Source organism: Schistocerca gregaria, chromosome 1, assembly GCF_023897955.1.
Source record: "Schistocerca gregaria isolate iqSchGreg1 chromosome 1, iqSchGreg1.2, whole genome shotgun sequence".
Lineage (NCBI taxonomy): Eukaryota > Metazoa > Arthropoda > Insecta > Orthoptera > Acrididae > Schistocerca > Schistocerca gregaria.
In genome coordinates this window covers 197,507,337-197,533,567 of record NC_064920.1, presented here as the reverse complement: position 1 = coordinate 197,533,567, position 26,231 = coordinate 197,507,337, and the positions used below count along the sequence as shown (strand labels likewise).

Here is a 26,231-nt window from a genome sequence, read left to right as displayed (position 1 = left end):
TATGCACCCAAATTGCGTGAAAATGTAATCAGATGTCAGTTCTAGTATAATATATTTGTCCAATGAATACCCGTTTATCATCTGCGTTTCTTCTTGGTGTAGCAATTTTAATGGCCAGTAGTGTATACGAATTGTGATAGTATCGCGTAAGAATGGTATAAAAGGGCAGGGCATTGGTGGAGCTGTCTTTTATACTCATGTGATACATGTGGAAATGGTTCCGATTTGATTACTACCGCACGACAGGAATTAACAGACTTAGAACGCGGAATAGCAATTATAGGTAGATGCATGGGACATACTACTTCGGAACTCGTTAGGAAATTTAATATTCCAAGATCCAGAGTGTCGAGAGTGTGCCGAGAATACCGAATTTCAGCCGATACCTCTCACCACAGACAACGCAGTGGCCTTCTCTTAGCGATCGAAAGCAGTGACGTTTGCGTAGAGTCGTCGGTGATAAGACAAGCAACACTGCGTTCAATAATCGGAGAAATCAACAATGGGCGGAATCTGGCGTTAGTGGGCTACGGTAGCAATCGGCCGACGCGAGTGTCTTTGATAATGGCACGACATCTTCTCCTGGGCTCGTGACCATTACCGTTTGGATTCTAGACGACTGTAAGCCGGCCGGGGTGGTCGTGACCGAGCGGTTCTAGGCGCTACAGTCTGGAACCGCGCGACCGCCACGGTCGTAGGTTCGAATCCTGCCTCGGCTATGGATGTGTGTGGTGTCCTTTGGTTAGTTAGGTCTAAGTAGTTCTAAGTTCTAGGGGACTGAAGTTAAGTCCCATAGTGCTCAGAGCCATTTGATCCATTTTTGTCTAGACAACTGTAAAACCGTGGCTTGGCCAGATGAGTCTCGATTTCAGTTGGTAGGAGCCGATGGTTGGGTTCGAGTATGGCGCAGACCCCATAGAAACAAGCTGTCAACAAGGCAATGTGCAAGTTGCTGGTGGCTCCACAATGGTTTGGGTTGTGTTTACGTGCATTGAACTGGGTCCTCTTGACCAACTGAACCGGTTGTTGACTGTAAATGGTTATGTTCGCTACTTGGAGACCAGTTACAGCCGTTCATGAACATCATGTTCTCAAACAACGATGGAATTTTTATGGATGATAATGCACCATGTCACTGGGTCACAGTTGTTCGACCATGTCACTGGGTCACAGTTGTTCGCTGTTGGATTGAAGAATATTCAGGACGATTTGAGTGAATGATTTGGCCACCCAGACCGCCCAACAGTTCGTGCACAGAACCTTGCACTGGCAACACTTTCACGATTAAGGACGTTTACAGAGGCAGCATGGCTCCGTATTTCTGCAGGGGATTCCCAACAACAATCACTGGTAGCAGTTACTTCTGTAAAATATCTTGGAGTATGCGAGCGGAACGATTTGAAGTGGGATGATCATATAAAATTAATTGTTGGTAAGGCGGGTGCCAGGTTGAGATTCACTGGGAGAGTTCGTAGAAAATGTAGTCCATCAACAAAGGAGGTGGCTTCCAAAACACTCTTTCGACCTATACTTCAATATTGCTCATCTGTGTAGGATCCATACCAGGTCGGGTTGACGGAGGAGATAGAGAAGATCCAAAGAAGAGCGGCGCATTTCGTCACAGGGTTATTTGGTAAGCGTGGTAGCGTTACGGAGATGTTTAGCAAACTCAAGTGGCAGGCTCTGCGAGAGAGGCGCTCTGCCTCGCGGTGTAGCTTGCTGTTCAGGTTTCGAGAGGGTGCATTTCTGGATGAGGTATAGAATATATTGCTTCCCCCTACTTATACCTTCCGAGGAGATCACGAATGTAAAATTAGATTCGAGCGCGCACGGAGGCTTTCCGGCAGTCGTTCTTCCCGCGAACCATACGCGACTGGAACAGGAAAGGGAGGTAATGACATTGGCACGTAAAGTGGCCTCCAAAACACACCCCTGGGGGGCTTGCGGAGTATAAATGTAGATGTAGAGTCCATACTAGGTCGAATTGCTGCTCTACGGCAGGCCAGAGGAGGTCCGACACGATATTTGGCGGAATCCCATGACTTTTATAACTTCAGTGTATTTAGTTAATTAATTTATTATTTTTCCAGTAATCCAGAAATAAATAGTCGGGGTTGTTAGAAGTGCGGTCATGAATTTCTCGAAGTTTAAGTTTTATTCGACAGGTAAAAGCCCACTTTTTTATATCCAGATACTGTCACTTCAATGATGATAGTCGTAATAATGCATTTCTATAAACATACACACTATCTTCAGGTCAATAATCACTGCTCTGCAAAAATGTCTCTATAAAACGCTCGATCTCATTGTCATATGATGGATGGTGGGGGTTGCGAGGTGGCCGGACAAGTGCAGCTGGTAACGTAAGTTTTTCTTACGACCTTCAGTTCAGGTGATCCATGGCCAACCCAGCGTACTGGGTAAACCTCATTTAGACACGCAGCACCGAAATAGCAAAATGGGATGAATGGGATGATGCACTATCTTGCTGAACTAACAGACGACGTCCCGTGAATAGGAACTTCGGTAAATGACGTATTCCTCGCTGAAGATCACTTTGCCTCGCTTTGGAATTGTGCCGAAGACCTGAACACAACGTTGGTTGATGTGCACATAACTATAAGTCCTCTTTCATATGCTTGCGCAAAGCTGACTGTGGCACAACCACATTTGCTGACCTTTTCCGTGTCAGCTTCATTATTTTGTGAATTTTTCACAAATGCTGCGACGTCACTGCATTGTTCCTCTCTAATTGATGGCCAACCGCTCCTTGGCTTATCTTTTTTTGTCCCCACCCCAGGGGTGTTATCTCTGGAAGTAGCTCAAGCCCGAATCGCATCTGGTAATTCGAACATACGAGGCGTTTTTTTAAGTAAGTACCGTTTTGAAATTAAAAAAAGACGTGTTAAGATATCTCAATAATTTTATTTTTACGTGAAAGCCTGTACCTTAATCTACTTTTCTACATAATTTCCGTCAATATTGAGGCATTTGTCATAACGTTGCACCACTTTTTGAATACCCTCCTCATAGAAGTCTGCCGCCTGACTTGTTAACCACTGCATCACCACTGTTTTGACTTCGTCATTCGGGCGGACGACGGTTCAATCCCGCGTCCGGCCTTCCTGATTTAGGTTTTCCGTGATTTCCCTAAATCGCTCCAGGCAAATGCCGCGATGCTTCCTTTGAAAGGGCACGACCGACTTCCTTCCTCTTCCTTTCCTAATCCGGTTAGACCGATGACCTCACTACCTGGCCTCCTCCCCCAAAAACAAACCAAACTTCGTCATTGTGTTGAAGACACTGACCGCACAGGTGTTTCTTCAAGTGCAGGAACAGATGGTAGCCACTGGGCGCAAGGTTGGGGCTGTACGAAGGATGATCTAGAGTTTCCCATCGAAAATATGTGATGAGATCTTTGGTCTGATTCGCCACATGCGGACGGGCATTGTCTTGCAGCAAAACGATGCCCTTGCTCAACTTCCATGGACTGTTGCTTTGATTCTGGTGTGACGTAGGCCACCAATGTTTCATCGCCCGTAACAATTTAGCTTAAGAAATCATCACCGCTCAAGGAAAGTCAATACACTGTCTAAACGTTTGGTTTTGTGCACATCCGTCAACATATTCGGTACCCAACGTGCGCACAATTTTAGGCAATTCAAGAGCTCGGTAACAATGCCATACAAAATACTACGAGAAACATTAGGAAAGTCATCCTGCAAGGAGGAAATCGTAAAGCGTCTGTTTTCTCTCACCTTATTGTCCACTTCCTGCAGCGAATTTTCATGAACGACCTAAGGACGCCTACTCCGTTGTTCATCATGCACATTTGTGCGGCCATCTTTAAATGCTCTCACCCACTTCCTTACCATAGGATCACTCATAATGTTTTCTCCGTAAACTGCACAGATATCACGATGAATATCGATCGCTTTTAGACCTTTAGCACTAAGAAATCTCATGACAGCCCGTACTTCACAGTCGGCGGGATTCACGATTATCGGAGGCATCTTAAACTCTCAGTACGCAATGTAAACAAGGAAGAATCAGACTGTAATGGTGTCAGTGTGTAGATTGAGGTACAGGTTTCATATAAAAATAAAATTATTGAGATATCTTAGCACATCTGTTTCTTTTATTTCAAAACGGTACTTACTTAAAATACACGCCTCATATTTGCTCCAACCACTGTGACATTTTTGGCCTTTCATGGATCCAAGTGCTTGCAATTATGCAACACACAACAGCCTGAGTGACTGTTCATTTGGCGGCCCGTGTCAATTGTCGCTACTATTTCGCCCCTTTCAACTTGAGGCCTCAAGAGGCCGCTGCTAATCATATATGGAAATGTTGCAAAGTTATAGCGTCTCTGGCGCTCCTCCCAGCTTGGTGTCCATAGCGGCGGCTTGTATTGCTTCGACCTTAAACTGGCCCTGACATCAACAGAAGATTGTGTGTTGGCGATTTATAGAGACCAGTAGATCTGTTTAAAGATCGTGTATATGCAGGACATACATCAGTATGACACGGCTTTTTATCGGACAAATGCATAGGATGAATTTTCATTCTGCAGTGGAGTGTGTGCTGATATAGAACTTCCTGGCACACTTAAACTTTGTGTTGGACCAAGACTCGAACTCGAGAAGTTTGCCTTTCATGGGCAAGTGCTCTACTGACTGAGTTACCCTCCGAACCCTCCTCACAGCTTTACTTCCACCAGGACCTCATCTCATTCTGGAAACATCCTCAGGCTGTAGCTAAGCCATGTCTGTGCTATATCCTTTCTTCTAGGAATGCTGGTCTGGCTAGGTACACAGGACAGCTTCTGTGAAGTTCAGAAGGTAGGAGATGAGGTACGAGTGAAAGTAAAGCTGTGAGAATGGATCATCAGTGGTGCTTGGGAAGCTCAGTTAGTAGAGCACTTGCCTGTGAAAGGCAGAGTTCCCAAGTGAAAGTCTCGGTCTGGTACACAATTTCAACCTCTCAGGATGTGTCACATCAGTGCACACTCCTCTGCAGAGTTAAAATTTTATTCTAGTTAAACAGGTTTACACCCAGACCCATTGCAGGGATGTAAGCCATGTGGCAAAGGGCTGTGAGCAGGGATGGAATAGGATTGGACAAGGATATTGCGTAGGTTCAGTGGTTGTGAATTTCACAGTTCATTCTAAAGTCGCAAAGTCACACATTTTATTAATCTAAATGCAATTAGGGAGTAAATGTTTAGGTATGAAAGCTTAACAGTCACCAGAAATTTCTTCTGCAGTATGTTTTGTTATTGACTTTACACAATACTTTTATTGCATGTTTCTACAAATAAATTTTCTTTTGACCATAGCTTTACTGCCATGGGAGATTATCACAGGATTGAGTGAATACATGGAAAGAACGCTAACAATACTGTCCATAGATCAATATAGAGAGAAAGTTTTTCAAGTGAAAAGCAGATAAAACTGATCTTTATGGTTAAAATCAAACAATGGAAAATACAGGATGGAATGTAACAATATTATGAAAGGGGAAGTTGCTACCCACCATATAGCAGAGATGCTGAGTCACAGATAGGCACAACAAAAAGACTGTCACAAATAAAGCTTTCGGCCTTTAAGGCCTTTGTCAACAATAGATCACACACCCACCCACCCACCCACACACACACACACACACACACACACACACACACACACACACACACACACACACACAATTCATGCACACGACTGCAGTCTCAGGCAACTGAAACCACACTGCGAGCTGCAGGACCAATGCATGATGGGAATGACGAATAGGTCAGGGTAAGGAGAGGGCTGGGGCAGGAATGGGAGGGATAGTATGATGCACATGGCACATGGCAGACAGTGAAGAGCTGCAGATTAGACGGAGAGCATGGGAGAGGTGGAGAGGGGGATGGGGAAAGTAGCAGAAAACGAGGGAAGTAAAAAGACTGGGTGTGATGGTGGAATGACAGCTGTTTAGTTCTGGAATGGGAACAGGGAAGGGGTTGCATGGATTAGGTCAGTGACTAACAAAGGTTGAGGCCAGAAGGGTTGCAGGAATGTAGGATGTATTGCAGGGAAAGTTCCCACGTGCACAATTAAGGAAAGTTGGCGTTGGTGGGAAGGATCCATATGGCACCAGCTGTGACGCAGTCATTGAAATGAAGGATGTCATGTTTGGTAGCGTGTTGAGCAACAGGATCTATTTGTTTCTTGGCCACAGTTTGTTGGTGGCCATTCATGTGGGCAGACACCTAGTTGGTTGTCATGCCCATATAGAATGCAGCACATTGGTTGCAGCTTAGCTTGTAGATCACATGACTGATTCCACAGGTGGCCCTGCCTTTGATGGGATAGGTGATATCAGTGACCAGACTGGAGTAGATTGTGGGGGGAAGATGTATGGGACACGTCTTGCATCTAGGTCTATTACAGGGGTATTTGCCATGAGGTAAGGGGTGGGGAGCAGGGGTTGTGTAAGGATGGGCGAGTATATTGTGTAGGTTCGACGGATGACAGAATACCACTGTTGAGGGGGGGGGGGGGGGGGAGGATAGTGGGCAGGACATTTCTCATTCTCATTTCAGGGTACAGCCCAAATATGCTGATTGTGATTTTGAACATTTACAATCTTATGTCACTGAAACTACACCTCATCTGTGAACAGCACTTCTGCACTAAAATTAGGGTTGACACTTTATTGAAAAAAACCATTTGAAAAGAGTACTTGGATAGGAAAATCAGCTGCTAATAGTGTCTGTGCACACTGTAAATGGTATGGATACAGCTGGTTCTTGTGTAACACTCACCAGACAGTCATGTGTTCAACTTTGAATGTTGCAGCTACATGTCTTGTACTGACACTAGGCTTGTCAACTGCAGGAAGAACTGCCACCTCCCACACCAGTGTCCTTGTCCTTCTATAATTCCCTCAATCCTGAGTATCAGGCTCAAATGCCTCATGCTCCCTAAGCTGATGATCAGTGGCTTCAAATGTTTTCCTGTCAGGACACATTCATCCTTGAAATCTCTCCCAGTACAAACGTGGAGTGCAAGCATCATTGCCGTCAGCTAATACATACATCAAATGGGCATCTGTCATCTCTGCATTTGTGTACACTGACATTGCATCTCTGCATTTGTGAACACTGACATTGCACAAGTCAAGTCTGTGATTAATCCTACTCAGTAACCTATTTAAAGTGCAATACCAAGTTACAATTATAAAACAAAAGTTTTGTTTTTTCCTTCAATTAACCAAGTCCTCTGTTTTAGAATTTGTGATGTCTACATATTAAGCAACCACTGCTATTGTGAAACACGTATTATGTATTTTTATAAGTTAACTAACATGTTCATATGTATAAACATGCAGACATAGATTGCAGACCTGTATGTGTAATAAGGGAGATGCAGATTTGCATGTGTTGTCAAGGAGATAAAGACTTTAGAGAAATTCAAATCTAAAGAATAGAACCAAGATATTTATTCATTTTTTTATTGCTCATTCAGTACCACTGAAATTATTAACATATATTTATTCTCTTTAATGAAAGATAGCACAAGTGTTATTGACTTTTCATGGACTTATGACCATCAAATGGATTTTTATCACTTGGTGGACATCTGAATTTCTTACCTTTAATTTGAATATTTTTTTCCACTAAGGTCACTTAAAGAGTTTTGGACTCTTTGTTTTCTGCAACCAAGGACTAGTTTATTTGCTTGTGTTTAGACTCAGAAATTCGTTTGAGGCGGCACCACAACAGAAATCCTATCAAATCAGATACAAAATGGTTTGTCTGGCCATGACGGTTAAATGGCAACAAAAAAGCATCTCTATCAGTCCAGTATAGCTAGGAAGGGATGCATTCTGTATTATAAAAATCTCATGTTCTTGTGTTCCATAAATGTGTTACAGATTGATATTAGTTTGTAGGCCAATAATTATGTGTATAAAAATTGCCTCTTTACAATCACTTGTTGCTCTGGTGACATACGGACAACAACTATTAGAAAGGGAGTAAGTTCTTTCACTTAATACAAAATAAAATGGTGTAGGAATCTCATCATGTCTACTTTCCTTTCCTTTGTTACGTGATTGTAATCAATTTTCTAGTCTTTGAGGACATTTTTGTCATTTCAGCAATCATGTGACAATTGATTTTCCATATTGAAAAAATGTCAGAAAACTGAATCCAGTATTTCAGACTTCTCTCTGTTATCTTCTGTTTGAGTGCCAGTGTGCCTGCTGAGGTGTTGTATAGATAATTTTCAACCATTTACTGACTTCACATAAGATCAAAAATTCTTAAGGTTTTTTCATTTATTTAAATCACTAGATAAAACTTTACTTTCAAATTTATTGGAAATTTCTCATATGTTTCCGCTGCACTTATTTTGACATTTTTCAGCTTTTGCTAATCAATACAGCATTGAATTCATTTAAATTTGTGATGAAACTCTCTATATTTTTGTAGCAACTTTCTGAAATGACTATTGAACCATGGTGGGTCTTTCCAATCCCTGACAACCTAGCTCGACACATTTATATGTACATGTTATTCCTTGATACTCCACATCTTCATCTCCAAATAGAATGTTTGATATTGATTGCTCAGCTTATATGCCACCCATTTCTGTCACATTTGCTAAGCAAATATACTCCCCTACTCTTTGTTAATATTTCTTGTAACACCTCTAGCCACCATTGCTACAACAATCTTATAGTCACTGGTTACCTCCTATACAATAACTGAATCAAAAACCTTGGGTCCAGTCTCTACTAGACCTAAATTTTGGCCCTCATGAGTGGAGTATTTAACTGATGAAACTAATTTTCAGAAAAGACATTCAGAGCAGTTTTATATACCTGTCAGTGACACTTGGATTTTTTTTTATTCATGTGACTCTGCTATTCAGTAGTTGAAAAGTTGAAGTCTTCCACTATTATCATAGCATGACCAGCAAATGTATATTGAATATGCTGTGAGTTTTTTGGAAACATTCTGCCATTCTAACTCCATAGACAGGTGTCATATAAAAACATCTAATTACTATGTTTGACTCACCTCTGCTTACAGTAAAGTCTATTTTTCCATTCTAATACTTAACTGCACAATTCATTTCTCTTTGCTTTAATCTATTTTTTTCTTCTCACTCTGTAAATGTCATCTGGACTGAAGCTTGTACAATACTTACCAATGTATCATATCTGATACATCGCCCTTCTTCTTTGTTTACTCTTGTCCTCATTCAGGTGGGTCTGAGTCTGAGTAACCTGCCCTTCCATTTTACCCCCCGCCCCCCCCCCCCCCCTCAATGTAGCCCTCTCCCATCTCCAATGAAGGGACACTTACTTCCAAATGCTAGGTAGTGTTTCCCTTTTCCTTTTATACAGCATGTAACAAAAATGTATGGCACAAATTGCAGGAGACATTTCTCACACAAAGAAATTATGTTACATGAACATAGCATAGAAATGCTTTGTTTCCATGTTACAACTCATTTTCTCCAACTCATTAATCATGGGAAACACACATGAACAGAACACACCAGCATAGAGCATGCAACTCTTTCTCACAGGAGATGTTCGATATGCCTCCTATGGGCATTGATACATGTATCAACCCAACATCATAGTGAATCTCGGATGTGCTGATGTATCCCTGGAGGAGTATTGCGTATGGCTTTGCATCTTTCCATAATAACACAGAGTCTGAACAACTTGCTTTGAGGTTCCATATACAAGAGCTTTCAAATACCCCCACGAATAAAGACAGGCAAGTGGTCCATCTTTCTCTGTCAATCTGTCACCACACGTGTTACTTAGAAGACAAGAGACATTAACACATAACTGAGGGGGTGGTCCATTGTGCATGAAGTACATGTTTTGTTATACAGCTAAAGGCACATCTGCTGACAGATAAAGTAGAATATTCTTTATGAAATTATGATAACTTTGTCCATTGAGCCTCAGTGGAAGAAAATGAGGCCCTATCAAGCAGTCACCAACAAAGCCTGCCCAAACATTGGCATAAAATCTTTGTTGATGACTTGCTTCAACAGTTGTGTGAGGACTGACATCTGTACATGTGTGCCAATTGTGAAAATTTACAATCTTATCTCATTGAAACTATGCCTCATCTGTGAACATTACTTTTACACTAAAATTAGGGTTGACACTTTGTTGAATAAACCACTCGTAGAAGAGTACCCGTAAAGGAAAATCAGCTGTCAATAGTGTCTGCACACACTGTAAATGGTACAGATACAGCCAGTCCTCATGTATCACTCGCCAGATAGTCATCTGGTCAATGATCAATGGCTTCAGAAATCCTGGAAATCTCTCCTGGTACAAACGTTGAGTGTGAGCGCTGTTGCCATCAACTAAGCCATACTTCAAATTGGCATGTGCCATTCCTGCATTTCTGTACACTGCCATTGCACAAGCCAAGTCTGTAATTAACTCTAGTAGTAATCTGTGTGCTTGCAAGGGCCATACTGATTACTGGAACAGTTACTTTTCCCTGTAAACAAGAACTGACATATGTCACACGGCAACATGGACATGTAGAATGGTCATCGGAGATGCAAAACACAAACTTATGTCACATTGAGTGCATGTTCCCCATGACTCTAATGTTCTGTTCTTGTGTGTTTCCCATGATTTATGAGCTAGAGAAAAATGAGTTGTAACATAGAAACAAAGAATTTCTACACCCATATCCATATAACATAATTTCTTCATCTGCATGTGAGGAATGTGTCTTTCAATTTTTATTACACCCTGAAGATATTTTCATATTTGGAATCTGTAATAACTTGCTAGATTATAAAGGTTCCTGCAGCAATAACTATGGCACCACCTACAGCCTCATCTTCCTTGACAATATATGTTCCAGCTGTAGTTTAATATATCACTGCTGTTCACTTCTGATCACACTGTGATCCTGGCTGTTAGTAATTTCAACTGGTATTAAGAATAACTGGTACTTAATACTAGTTCTAGAGGGCAATTCATGAAAGGTTTCATCACAGTGTGCACTGCCACACTGAGTCCACCTCTTCTTCAAAGCATAACACATAATTGTGTATCGATTCAGACACCAAGGCAATAGAAAATTCTACACCAGAATCAACCAAAGGATTGAGGGCTTTAATTAAACCAAATTGGTTAGAATGCTCCCAGAACTTCTTTTGTTAAATGCTGCAATGTAAAGGTACCTTGACTAAAACTTACAGGATCGTCTGTTTTGCTTTACATAGTGTATTTTTATTTCATTCTTTCCCATACATATGACAACCTCTATTCACTTCTGGCTTATATAATGCTGAAACAAAATAAACTAGTTGTTCTTAGTGAAGTGATGCTTGCTGTATAGTTTTGTGTGTGATGACCATCTTTCTCATAAAATGTATATCCAATTTATGTAGACCTAATATACTGCAATTACGTTTGTATTGGGTGACTGTCCTGAACAATAAGTTCCAGCCAAACTGACAAAAAATTCACTGTGCCACAGATAAGTAGACTGCTTCTCTCAAATAATACTGTGATTGTTTGCAGTTCAATAATGGTTCCATATAGTATTAAATTTAGTCTTTGACATAACAAGATTTTGTCCTTATTGTATATTCTTTGCTACTAAGATATGTTTATAGTATTCCTTAATTTCTGAATTACAGATTAAAGTACCCTTTTCTCTTCATAGCACATCATATTGTATTTCAAATGGTATTACCATTTTACATTCAAGTTTGTTTATTATTATTCCTTTGCCTTAGTTAAAATATTAACTAAAGGAGACACAGAAATAAAAGTGAAATGTATAAACTTATTGTGGTTTAGTGTTTCCAGATTAAAGGAAGTTTGTCACATCTTTCTCTCTGAAAGATTAAGATTTTCTTGTTGACAGTATTTCAGTTATTCTTAAAATTCCACATTGCTTATCTTGTGTCATCCATCTGATTCTTTCATAGTAGACAGTCTCACATGAGAAACAGTTATTTTGAAGAAATAATAATATTTTCCAAGAGCATGACCATAATGACACCAGCAAAAAACACATATTATGTGTTCAGGTTTCAGAATTACAGTTTATTTTTTAATAGACAGTGGGGAAAAACAAGTTTTGTAAAGGAAAAGAATTCAAAGAGTTAGAGACAAGAATAGATTATTAAAGTCAGGATGGAGATACTGTGTGAAGAACTGAACATTTAGCATGCATCTCATGAATCTTAGCCTGATTCTTTTATTCAGAAGCTAATAATACTTTCCATTATTTCAGCTTTAAGTGGAGTTCTGGTGAGAGAATTTTAGCAGGCCATTTTTTAATTCCTGAGTTTACATTCTGAACAATTAATATGCACCTGAGTGCAATATTCAGTACTCAACTCCTCACAAAATTTTGTAATTTTCTTCTCTGTTAATTAGTGTTTGCATTTCAATTGTGTTGTAAATATGTTCATTTGATTACAGATTTATCTGCAAGCTACAATAGACAGTTATGGCTTTTGAAAACCTGTTTCCATATCTTGGACACTTTGGCCGCTATCAGAAGAGAATCTATGTGCTTCTGTGCTTGACGGCAGTTACAGGAGCTCTACATAAACTTGTAGGAGTTTTTTTGCAAGCTAGCGTGAATTATCGGTATGTACTATTTTGATTATTAATTGAATTTTCGAGTGCTTGACAGAACATGACAACAATATTAAATAGGAAACACTTTATTGGTGTTCTGCAAAATATTATTTATGTGGTTACGAAGTGACTTTTGAATTCTTAGGCTTTTGTCTGGTGACAATGGTGTAAGAAGCCAAAAGACAGTTCATGATCTAATAAACAATAGTTTGCAGAACATTAGGAAAGCATTTTCTATGTGATATTTCAATATTTGTATAAAACTCACTAGTGCATGCAAATCAGGGTAGGGAAACATCAACTCACAATAAATCATAGAAACAAATCAGATGAGGTTATAGTAAATGAAATTAGTCAAGTCATTGTGACGTAGATTTCATGAACTACAGTCCATAGTGAAACAATTACAATTATATGAAAATAGTTAATAAACAGTGGCAATGGAAAGTTCTGGTAGAATGTAAATAACTTGGGAGTAAAGTTAACAACCCACTGAATAGAAGAGGAGTTGAGCTGTCAACAGGCACATAAACTAGACTGAAATCTTCACTAGCTTTTGGATGAATTCTTTTTTGAACTATAGTATGTAGCCCAGTACCCTTACTTTACTTTCCATGAACCCACATCCTTTTCCCACAGGGAAAATTTTTTGGTACCCTGAACCTTGCCTCTCCCAGTTCATACCACTATTCAACAGCATGGCACCATCCTCTGTCAACCTTTTTATGGGCCATTTGAAGAAAATCTTGATAGCCTCCCAAAAGATCTTGGCCAAGTGCCAAGACACTCTATCCTCATTCCTCCATAGTCTCAACACCTCTCTCATTTGCTTCCTCAGCCCGACATACTACCTACGTGGGTATTGACCTCCACTTTTCTGGTGGCTCTTTACTTTTGTCTATATAAAGCCCATTTACAATCAACATTACCTGCATTTTGACAGCTGTCACCAATTACACACCAAAAATCACACTCATACAGATGGGCCACCCAATGATGGCAAAGCTGCCGTGATGAGAATTCTCTTGGCCAGTGTGCAGAAGGCTGCACTAAAGCCTTCATAGGAAGGCACTATTTTACAAACCTAATCCACAGTTAAAGTTTTTGTACCATATCCTCACAGGCCTCAAATCCCCTCCACCAAGAACCAGTTGCAAAGGAGCATCCCCCTCATCCTTCAGTATAATCACAGACTAGAACAGGTGAACTATATCCTTTGCCAGGGCTTCAACTGTTTATCATACGGCCCATAAATATGGAACATCCTAACCACAATCATTCTCATCCTTCCTAATATGGTATTCCTTTATCAACCCAAACTACACAGTATCCTGGTCCATCCTTGTGCCACACACTCTCCCAATCCCTTGCGATATCACTCGTCTGTCTGATATACTCATCCAGCACATACTATTCCTGTCCCATCACAGCCTCATTCTATCCAACTGAAGCAGGGTCACCTGTGAAAGCAACCATGTAATATAGCAGTTGTGCCTGAATTTCTGTGCAGCATTTTATGTGGGTGTAGCTGCCAGCCAACTCTCCACCCAAATGAATGGCCACTGCCAAATTGTGACTGAGAGCAGAGTTGGCCACCAAATGGTGAAATATGCCCTTGAGCACATCAAGCTAGGTTTCTACAGCTGCTTCACAACCTGCCACCCCCTGCAAATCCACCAGTCAGTGTCATCTTCTTTGTGTGCTACATGAACTAATCAGTGCCAGTGCCAGTGTCACATTCCTATTGCACCTGTTGCCTCCCTCCACGCCATCAGCCATCCTTCCCAAACCCTTCCTCCTGCTCCCTGCTACCTTTTCCCATAGACTTACCAGACCGAGTAGCTGTTCCCAAATCACCATGCCTGCTTCCTACCTCCTTTTCCCAGGGATTGATCAGACTGATTAGCTGTTCCCAGATCACAAATCCTGATCCTGACCCCTTTTCCTCATGATTCACCAGACTAAGTACCTGTTCTGAAATCAATAGTAAAGCAATGTCATTCTTATTTGAATATGTATTTTGTGATGAAACATATAGTAGCATGTGGGGTCATCTAATGATTTTAGTAATCAGATGTATTACCACAACTAAGTGAAAACAATGACAGTCAGGTAAGGTCATAAAGGACGAAAGACATTTAAAAAATTTAGAAACAAATTCTCTTTTTCCACAACAAGAAATATGTTATTATCATACAACAAATGTGGTATCAAGGGAATTTATATCGGTTTATTTCATATCCAATATAAGTCAATAATTAACATTGCTGAACACAGAAAAGAAATGTTTACTTATCAGCTACAACAGAAACAAAAATTGTTGACAGATTACAAATAAAAAATTAAAAATACTGATATCAAATCTTGAGATTTTAGAATTTTCAGAGCAGTTCTTCAGTCATTTGAGAGAGGAAATAGTAAATGTGAAGCCCAGGTAGACAGGGGATTGAAGGCAAAATGAACTGTGAATCCTTTTTCAGCATAAAAAAGCTAAATAAAGAAATATAGAGTAACAATTAATTAAAAGTCAAGATTCAAACTATAAATTTTAAAATAAGTTTTAGTATATGTTGCAAAACTTTAAAGGTGTTTGAATTTCCAAAATAAATCCATTTAGGTGTTTCTGCACAGTATGCTGTACCTCTTCATCAGAATGGATCTTATTACCATCCAGCACTTATTTAAGTTGTCCAAATATGTGAAAATGACTTGGCAAAAGGTTTGTTAAGTTTTCACAATGTGGAAGACACTCATACTCCAGATCAGTGATTGATTGTTGCAACTCTTCTACAAGTCATATGGGTCTGTGGATACCATGCTGCAACAGAATACCATAGACAGCAATCCACGTGATTCCATTCAGTTGCTTGGTGAAGATTTTTTAGGAGGTCTGAGTGTGATGCACTAATGATAGTGGTTCATTATGAAATACAATGCTTGCAATATGGTGCAAAAAAATTCAGAATAATCTTCCCTGCTGTTGGCTGTATTTGAAACGTCCATCTTGTATGGTGAGGAATGACTAGATACTTTACTTACTATCTTCATTCCTAGTTGATGTTGGTGGACCTAAGTTTCATCCCCAGGGATTATTGTTGAAAGGAAGACATCGCTTTCTTGTTTAGTCTGCCACAGATGTGAAAAGCCACCCATTTGGTTCAAGTGTCAGATCACTGGCCACCCATCTTACAGACACATTTCTTATCACATTTTTGTGTTCACAGTATGCTTATGAGACAAAAATACATTTGCACATACTAAATCAATAATCTATCAGCTGCCTTCCATGGGCAAGGAGGCCAAAGTCTGCACAGGATATGGTGCTGATGCACAGTGACCAGTTTTCATCCAAAGTGCTGGACAAGATCACTCATTTATTCAGCAGGGGAGGCCAATGCTATCTGCCATATTTTGGTTGGTCAGTGATGACAGAATCAAGGTGTACATCCTACAATCTTTCTTAAATGATTTTACAATAGCTTTTATGTTAAAAAAATTTGCTATACTTGTAGCTTTGTATGTCAGGTTCATGATGATATGACCATCATTTCATTAGTTATTGTGATATTTACATGGCAGTAAGACACTCCACAAAATTCAGAAAAGTTTGCAATGAAAAATAGGGGTTGCAATGATTTAGCATTTGGTGCATATTACATAACAAGTTACTACTTATAAAATTTATCCAACATATTGAATTTTTTTTTTAGACTCGTATGGAACTCTCTGTCTTTTACCAGTCTTGACAAAATTGATCTGACATAGTACACTCATTTGTGATCATGCCATGCCAGTGAGAAAGCCAGAATAAAATATCCACAACATACCTTATATTTTATAAAGAGTGTGAGGTACTGAAACGAGATTTTGCAAATAATAGCTTGTAAAGAGGACATTATATTTATGTATGGTTATTATGCAAAATTTCATTATCTGCCATGCTATTCCACTAATTACAGACTTTTCTGATGAAAGAATGTAATTTTTAAGGACCATTGATCACTAGTTAAATGAGAATTGCCATGGGTTTTGGACAACATAAGTGAAGAGATTGCATGTCTATTTTTACCACGGATGTGCTTTTTCATCAGATATTGATCTTACTTTTCCTCATTTTCTCACTTAATAAATTACTGTTTCAGCATTCTCTCATAATTTTATATGTAAAATGTGTCAGTGAGGTGATACTGTATAAACTCCACTAAGTTTTGGCAAAATAAGCAGATTTTGACATGGCAACAAGAAGAATGTGTAGGTTTTACTCAAAATTCACCACTTGTGATGCTTCTCTTAATGTTACAAATGGTTACCATGTCAGGTGAAAACAAATTGCTGCAGTTCACCTGAATACTTTTTTAGATGCTAACCAAAGCAGAGGTGATGGATCTTCTTGAATGATCACTATGCAAGTGTGGACGTGGAGGGGCCCCACTTAATTTTTACAAAAAATATGAGTGAAAGCTTCAGTTTAGAACTGCACTTCCCCTCCTGTGTTTGGCATTCCCCCTGCAGTGCCTGCCCACAATACCCACATGTTCCCTGCCATCTGCCCATCTACTGGCCATGGTATTCCGCACGGAATGTACCACCTCTTGTTTGGTGATGGTGCCACAGCATGTAAAAGAGACAGTGGTCTGCACAGGCTACCTGCTCCCTACTTGACCAAGGATAGCAAGTAGAGCCTGTGTCGTAAAATTTATGAAGTGACACACCAAACCTTTCTGTTCACTAGTTGCTCTGCTCATACCACAAATAAAATCTCTTTTCATACTGCACTCAATATACTATAAGCCTCTGTATCTCATTCTGAGACTGAAACAATTTTCTTGCTAACTAGACTAAATTTATGTAACACTGAGTGCTGCAAAAACACAAAGAATCACAAGAGCCATATTTTCAGACTGAGGTGCCATATGCCAAATACTTTTCAGCATTCTGCTTCTGCCTAAGTGCCCCCCCCTCCCCCCAAGCCCCAACACTACAACCCGACTTCGTTTTTGACTTGCAGCATTTATAATTTTCATAAATTATTTTCTGTATTGCTAAAAATGTAATAAATAATGGAAGTACCTAAAAGCATCGTATCATGAACTCAATGCACTTAGCTTCATGCCACTCAGTGTGTTGAGCAGCCTGCATTTAAGAGCTAATGCACACAATGATGACAAATGACAACCAGAGCAATGCCAACTTGTACAATTACTAATGCGAAACATAACCATACAGCAGTCTTGACCTCCAACATTAACAATTGCACCCAACTAAAATTAACAATGAACCAAATTCCACACCATAACAAGTTAGCAAAAGTGTTACTTACTTGCTTACTTGCATTCCATGTTTTCAAATTATAAGCATTTCTTTAGCTAGTTTACCAGATATACAAGTGACGATCAAGGTCTATGGGCACTTTGGACCTAAGCAGTATCCTGGCCCTGAAATAGCACCCAAAGTGTGAAAACAGTTGTATTTACATTATGTTAGAGAGGAGCTTTTTTAAAACCTATGATCCTGAGCACATAACTCCACTTTACATCATAAACAATAAGGTATGGGGTATTATATTTTATGCCTGGCATTTTGATTATGCAAATCACAGATCAGCTAAAACCTCTTCTTATTGTCAGTGATAAATGAAATTATGGAGTAAATGAACTGAGGAGTGAATATAAGAATTCCAAGATTTTTTAAAAAGGCCTGTGCAAGGAGATACTACATTATCTACTACACAAAATATTTGTACTGCTCATTTCTGCTGATTAAATGCTTCATTTTCTTTAGGTGTATTGGCCAAAATATAATGGAATATAATGTCATTATGCATTATTGGTACTAACAAATACATACTGCTTTTCCAAGAATAATTTGAGACATGTTTTAATTGAAAGGTCCAGTTTCAGCTTTCCATATTCTTTCACCTTTTATGAATCATTAACTTATTTTTATTTTTTTCTTGTGCCTATCTGCAACTCAGCATCTCTGCTATATGGAGAGTAGCAACTTTTCTTCTCAAATATTGTTACATTCAATCTGGGGTTTTCCATTTTTTTATTAACTTTTTTCAAATTTTTATGTTTTTAGTAGTTTTTTCTATTACAATTCTTTGTATTCTAATGATATCTTAGAGAATGTCTTCTTTGGTACTGATATCTAAAGATATTTTTTTCAGGTGTCAGCTGCCATTTGAGAATGAAACAGCATCGTACACTCTACCTCCAGAAATACTGAATATGTCATACCCATGGGATGAGAGGGAATATGCTTTTTCATCATGTCAGATGTTGGCCGCAAATTACACAGAAGATTATTTTCACAGTGGTAGACCATCTAATGAAAGTGTGACCTGCACTCAGTGGATATATGACAAAAGTATTTATAAGAGCAGTACAATAATGGAGGTAAAAATGAAGGATTAAGTTCCATTCTTTATTATTTAAAACAAAAAAATTAGTCCTATAACCACCATCCAACAATCATCCTTCATACCATGGACACTGAGAAATTTTGACCTGGCTATTAGACATCTCATAACTTCCCCTTTCTTTCTTAATCTGTATATTCCTATTAAGGAAAGATTTGAAAGATTGAGGTTGCCAGTTGATTATGGTCTTCATGGGACCTGTACTTTGGTGCTCTTTCAGTATGTATAGCTTTTTCCTACATACATTAATTTGAGGAGCTTCTTCCTATACGTGTTGGGTTCAATGAAGTATAAATAACAACATTCTGTTATTTTGCACAAATGATATTATTTCCACTTTGTTTCCTTAGAAAGTTACCATGAGATGTTCTGTTTAAAACAAAAGGAACAGGCACTAGTATAATACTAAAATTAAATTGCTAACACAAACTGACATATTGTATATCTACATGCAGTTGAATACATTACATAGTAATTCATCAAAAGGAAGTGTACAGCACTTCAGTAAGTGAACAAGCCAGGAGAGGCAAATGTGATGTACCACCAGTAAACATATTTCTGCTCTTATGGGTGAAACTGCAGGATACAGTATTTGCAAAGTCTCTAAAATTTTTAGCCATTATTTGTAAACTGTGTTTTCAGCCCATGCCCAAAAATTAAGTAAAAAATAGTTTACTATTATAGATATTTGACCACTCAGTCATGTTGTGGAATGGTGTCACAATCAGATTAACAGAGCTATTGAGAAGTTACATGTGCTTCACATTAAAATTGAAAAATGTTACAAATAGAGAAAAATAGCAGAATTTATTTCTTAGCTCTTACTATATGCAAACAAGGTAGTAAACAAGATTATGCTGTCCACTGTAGGCTGTACTGTTCAGATGCTATACTTAATCTGAAGTTGATGCATCCCTTTCAATTTAAGTGGGTGTATTTCTGATCTGTGGTACAAAGTTTAACCTCTATATTGGGATGATTTGTGGCCTGTTTAAGGCTCAAGTGACACAAGTCACCACTTGAGGCATCAAGATGAGAGAAGTGTCAAAGGTGCCTCTAGTACAATATGTGAACACAGAGTGTATCATAATTTGTTGGAAAAGTAATCAGTTACTACACTCACTAGACATAGATTTATTTTTGAAGGTCTTACCAAGAGCCATAGGAATGGTAACTATCATATGGTGGAAGGAGGGAAGGGTATGGGTGCCAAATGACACATTGCTTGTATGGAAAAATGGGGGAGGGGTGGGGGAGGAGGTGGGGTGGGGGAGGGGACGGGCAGCACCAAATGGATACAGTGTATGCATGGAAAAATGTTCTTGAACTGGCCCTTAGATGAAAACAATCACATAAGTGACATATAAAGCAAAGAATCTCATTACCTTGTGTAAAAAAGAAATATTAAGAAGGGTACTAACAGAGCAGATGATTAATGTGAAACAAAACAATTGACATCAGAGGAAAGGCGTTTTTAACATGTTGTTCATTCTTTTCCTAAAGATAAAACTGGCAGAAGTAAAGCTGTGAGTACCGGACGTGAGTTGTGCTTCAGTAGCTCAGTTGGTAGAGCACTTGCCCGCGAAAGGCAAAGGTCCCGAGTTCGAGTCTCGGTCGGGCACACAGTTTTAATCTGCCAGGAAGTTTCATATCAGCGCACACTCCGCTGCAGAGTGAAAATCTCATTCTGGAAACATCCCCCAGGCTGTGGCTAAGCCATGTCTCTGCAGTATCCTTTCTTTCAGGAGTGTTAGTTCTGCAAGTTTTGCAGAAGAGCTTCTGTAAAGTTTGGAAGGTAGGAGACGGATACTGGCAAAAGTAAAGCTGTGAGTACCGGACGTGAGTCGTGCTTCGGTAGCTCAGTTGGTAGAGCACTTGCCCGCGAAAGGCAAAGGTCCCGAGTTCGAGTCTCGGTCGGGCACACAGTTTTAATCTGCCAGGAAGTTTCATATCAGCGCACACTCCGCTGCAGAGTGAAAATCTCATTCTGGAAACATCCCCCAGGCTGTGGCTAAGCCATGTCTCTGCAGTATCCTTTCTTTCAGGAGTGCTAGTTCTGCAAGTTTTGCAGAAGAGCTTCTGTAAAGTTTGGAAGGTAGGAGACGGATACTGGCAAAACTAAAGCTGTGAGTACCGGACGTGAGTCGTGCTTCGGTAGCTCAGTTGGTAGAGCACTTGCCCGCGAAAGGCAAAGGTCCCGAGTTCGAGTCTCGGTCGGGCACACAGTTTTAATCTGCCAGGAAGTTTCATATCAGTGCACACTCCGCTGCAGAGTGAAAATCTCATTCTGGAAACATCCCCCAGGCTGTGGCTAAGCCATGTCTCTGCAGTATCCTTTCTTTCAGGAGTGCTAGTTCTGCAAGTTTCGCAGAAGAGCTTCTGTAAAGTTTGGAAGGTAGGAGACGGATACTGGCAAAAGTAAAGCTGTGAGTACTGGACGTGAGTCGTGCTTCGGTAGCTCAGTTGGTAGAGCACTTGCCCGCGAAAGGCAAAGGTCCCGAGTTCGAGTCTCGGTCGGGCACACAGTTTTAATCTGCCAGGAAGTTTCATATCAGCGCACACTCCGCTGCAGAGTGAAAATCTCATTCTGGGACCCTTAGTAACTGTCAGAATAGCCTCTTTAATGTGTTGAAAGAGGCCTGCAGGCTGTGTGCAACTGATGATAATTCTAGTCTCTTTCTGCCATTTCTCTAATCGATACCAATTTTGTCACATGATTGAACTTCTGATAATTAATAAACCTTCTACCCTTTTGCCTTTGGCTCCTCTTGAATCACTAGCTCAGTTTTGGTTTCATTGGAAGACAGCACCTCTGATTTGTTGGTTAGGCGAATGGGTGTAACAATCTGAATTATCCAATGTTCCAGTCTCTCCAGTACCTAGCAGTTAGTCCTACCACTGCCACAGCACTGACAGTCAAGTGGACAAGTAATGTCAGATCTTGTACTTCTTGCAGAGGAGACAGGATGTGCAGAAAAGGAAGACTATAAGGCACCTTACATATCTCTGATACACGACTCTTGGTAGCTCTCCCAACACACCCATTTGCTGCAGCTTCCAGCCTGACAGTAGCTGCAGTGTTTCACAGCTGCTTATGAATATCACATATCTCATCCTACATTTCGAGAACAGCATTCACAGTGGGACTGTAAGCAAATAACTTTAATAAAATAAGGTTTCTGATTCTCTTATAGCTCCTGGATCTGTTAAGTGAAAAATATTTTTAATTCCATTTTAAAAACTGAAACTATCAGTACACAAAATAAGGTTTCTATTAAAGCAACAGAAAAACCTGGGATGAGTGTTATTAATTTTCTGAAACTTTTTGGGGTAATAGTTGTTGATAAACTCAAAAATATAATGAAATTTTCAATCTGCAGCGAAAGGCAAAGGTCTTGAGTTTGAGTCTCAGTCCTGCACACAGATTTAATCTGCCAGGAAGTTTCAACTCAAAAATAGTTTTAATTTATGATAAATGCAGGTAATATACACTGATAAATGCAGATAATATACACTCTTATCAAAAGGAAAAAGTTAAGTTTTAACATGATATGTTAGTTGTAGTATGTGCTATGGTAAATGTAAATCACAAATCTTTATTTACTACCATTATGTTATGTATAACTTCTGAAAAATCCTCATATTAAGTGTAACAAGAAAGATACTCAAGCAGTACCTGTGTAGAAGTGCATTTCCAGCCATTTGACAACCTGTCATCAATTTAGATCATCTACCAGTTTCATTTCATTTCTTATGAGTAGCTCTGTGTGCAAATAGCATAAAAAATAAACTATTTGTCATGAATACAGTTCTCTGGGCTGTGTCTGATATGGATGTCTTTGGGCCTTTTATTAGTATACTTGTGTCATCAGCAAACATCATGGTTTTTCAGGAGTTCTACAGTGTCCTCTGAAAATCATTTATCTTCATCAAGAACAGGAGCAGACGAACTGCTGTGAACTGTGCGGGACACTATAATTAAATTTTTGCCTCACTGAAGATAATCTTATTGCTGTGACATCATTACTAATGTGACCTCCTGTTTTCTTTTGTTAAGATATGATTCCATCTATGTAAAGGGAATGTCTTTAATGCCACACCATTTTAGTTTCCTTAATTGAATTTTGTGATGTACACAAGCACAATTTGTTCCATAGCCAAGTAGTTGAGTTTGCACTTAACCAAAGTGACTATTTCTGCATGTAGATGAATGGTTAGTTGTGATATCCATATACAACACTTCAAAATAGTTCCAGTATGGGTGGTCAATGATGTGGCCCTACATTTAATTGGAAAATTCCTATGAACTGACTGTTATAGAAGATAATTATTAGGCATATGGGGCAAGTATGCATCTAGGACACCCACAGTGTAATGATTTGAGAGGTAAAGGATTGAGAGTAGGAGTAGCATAAAGAGGTACTACAAAATTGCGTAGATTGAGTGGATGATGAATTACCACTTTGAAAGATGATGGTGTCATTTTTCATGGAATAATCACCATATCAAGGCATGATATCCCTGGTAAAGAACATTTTCGTTGCGTATTTGTATTTGGTAATAAATCGCTGGCTGGTATGCTGTGGTGGCAGGTTTGTTTGCATTACAAGAAGAAATTGTACAGAAAATAAGTCTGTGGCTTAGTTGGGAATGATATTGCCTATATATAGCAACTTTCCTTTTCTGTGTGCTAGTCTGCTGATAACTGGCTTCTCTTTTCAGTGATCACTGATACTATTTGCTTGATAATGAAAATTGTAAATATTTATAACTCTACCAAGAAATTATCAGTGCAAATAAATAAACTCTTCATTAAATAAAAGTGAGAAAGATTTGCTATAAAACTATACTATTTTTTTACAGTTTGACTTAGTGTGTACGTATGGATGGTTACCAGCCATGTCTGATTCCATGTTTATGCTTGGTGATGTTATTGGATCCTTTACTTTTGGTCTGCTTTCTGACAGGTAAGAAACTAAATGAAATATATTGAACAAAGTCATGACAGTCATTAATGAATAGTTTGACTTATAAATTAATGTGTTACCTCTGTTATAATATTCAGCATTAGCTTGATACAATAGTACAATACTAATTAGTAAATGTTGTAGAAGCAGTCGAGCAAATGTGATAAATTCTTTCATACTGACGGTTTCTTTCCTATCTTAGATTGCCACAATTCAATGTTCCCATTTTACAAGTCAATACTCTGTTGAGCTCTAAAGGAGATCTGCCTTTTTCTGACAGCAACATTTTTGATATTGACAACTTGTATTTACTATACCCCATGATTTCAATTTTGGCTTTCAACCATTAAATCACACCACAACTGTCAAATCCCATAAGAGAAATAAATTAAATGTGAACTGGTAAAACTGTTGTCAGCTTTCTTTATAGGACTATTGGCATATAACATATGGAAATGATTCTTGAGAAACTGGCATCATGTTGTGTAAAACTGTCTGTATCATACAAGGCTGGTTTGAAAAGTTCTCGGAATCACCATGAGAGACCACTGCTACCTGATTCATTGGACTGTTGCCTGTAAACACGTGCCACATAAGCAGTCTTGGAAGAGAGCTGCAGCAGTGATGTGGCTCTGTTGTTGTTCCTGCATAGTGTGAAGCTGGAAAACATCAAGATTTGAGCAGTGGTTAAGTACTTCGTAAAGAAAGGTATGGAAGCAAAGGACATTCATGCCTATTTCCAGAATACACTGGGGGTCTCTGCTCCTTCACATTCAACTGTTTCCAAGTGGACAAACGAATTTAAATTTGGTCAGGAGAGCTTAAATGATGATCTGTGCAGTAGTCGGCCAAGATGTGTCACTACTCCAGAAAACATTGCAAAACTGCACAAAATGGTCATGGAGACTCACCAATTGAAAGTGTGTGAAATTGTTCCTGCTTGCCAGATGTCATCTGAAAGGGTATATTACATTTTAACTGAAGAATTAGAAATGAAAAAATTATCTGCAAGATGGGTGCTGCGACTTGATGCTGGATCAAAAATGCATGAGAATGGACATATTGGAACAATGTTTGGTCCATTTTTAGAAAAACAAACAAGATTTTTTGCACCAGTTTGTGATCACAGATACACTACTATACCCCAGAGTCAATGCAGTGGAAACATGCTGATTCTCCACCACCAAAGAAAGCAAAGACAATTCCTTCAGTGGGGACGTCATGGCAGCAGTGTTCTGGGATGCGAAAGGGATACTGTTTGTAGACTACCTCCCCACACGTCAAACAGTTACTGGAGAATACTATGCTAACCTGCTGGACAAATTGCAGCAAAAGATACGCAAAAAAGGCCAGGTTTAGCAAGGAAGAAAGCCATCTTCCATCTAGACAATGCGCGCCCGCACACATATGCCATCACCATGGCAAAATTACACAAACTAAGGTAAGAACTGTTGCCACACCTCCCTTATTTACCTAATATGGCTCCATCAGATTTCCATCTCTTCCCAAAGTTGAAAACTTTTTTTGGTGGACGAAGATTCACTTCAAACAAAGAACTGATTGCCGGAGTTGACAACTATTTTGCAGGCCTGAAAGAAACTCATTTTTGAGATGGGGTCAAGGCACTGGAGCATCGTTGGACCAAGTGTACTAATTTACAAGAAGACTACATCACAAAATAAAAAAAGGTTTCAGTGATGTAATTACTATTCTTCTATTCCATTCTGAAAACTTTTCAAACCACCCTCGTACACTATCTACTAATGTACAATATTCACCTGTTTAGACAGTACAAAGCCTGTTTCTTGAGACTCGTTTGCACCTCTTATGTAGTGGTGGTGAGTATAATGAAAGCTGACAAGAGCCATACAGGATCAAATCCATTTTATTTCTCTTACTCATGTTGACATTTATTATGTTTCAGCATCTGAACTGCTTGTTAATGTCCTAAAGCCAAAGTTGCAGTTGTGGAAACTGCAATGAACATATGCAACCAATGGGAAAAATATTGTTCAGAAATTTCAATAAGACTACAAACTCAAATCAAATAAAACTGTGGAAATCTGTTTTATTTAATAAGGCCAGTGAGACAGTCAGAAACATTACTTCATTTTTAGGTCCTTGCCATTCATAGAGCCTCCTCAGAAACTAACAGTAGAAAATGTCAAAACACACATCATTATTCTATTTCTTAGATATTG

The 26,231-nt window shown here is 39.2% G+C and overlaps 1 protein-coding gene across 3 annotated transcripts in view; it reads left to right on the top strand.

Moving 5' to 3' along the window:
- Positions 1–26,231, top strand: part of LOC126336638 (organic cation transporter protein-like) — a 186,911-nt gene that overhangs the window by 88,995 nt on the left and 71,685 nt on the right. For all 3 annotated transcript variants that reach the window (XM_050000553.1, XM_050000563.1, XM_050000541.1), the window contains exons 2-4: positions 12,481–12,651; positions 18,812–19,040; positions 23,927–24,030. In XM_050000553.1, coding sequence (XP_049856510.1) covers positions 12,509–12,651; positions 18,812–19,040; positions 23,927–24,030 — 476 coding nt within the window. In that variant the 5' untranslated portion in view covers positions 12,481–12,508. The remainder of the gene's footprint in view (positions 1–12,480; positions 12,652–18,811; positions 19,041–23,926; positions 24,031–26,231) is intronic.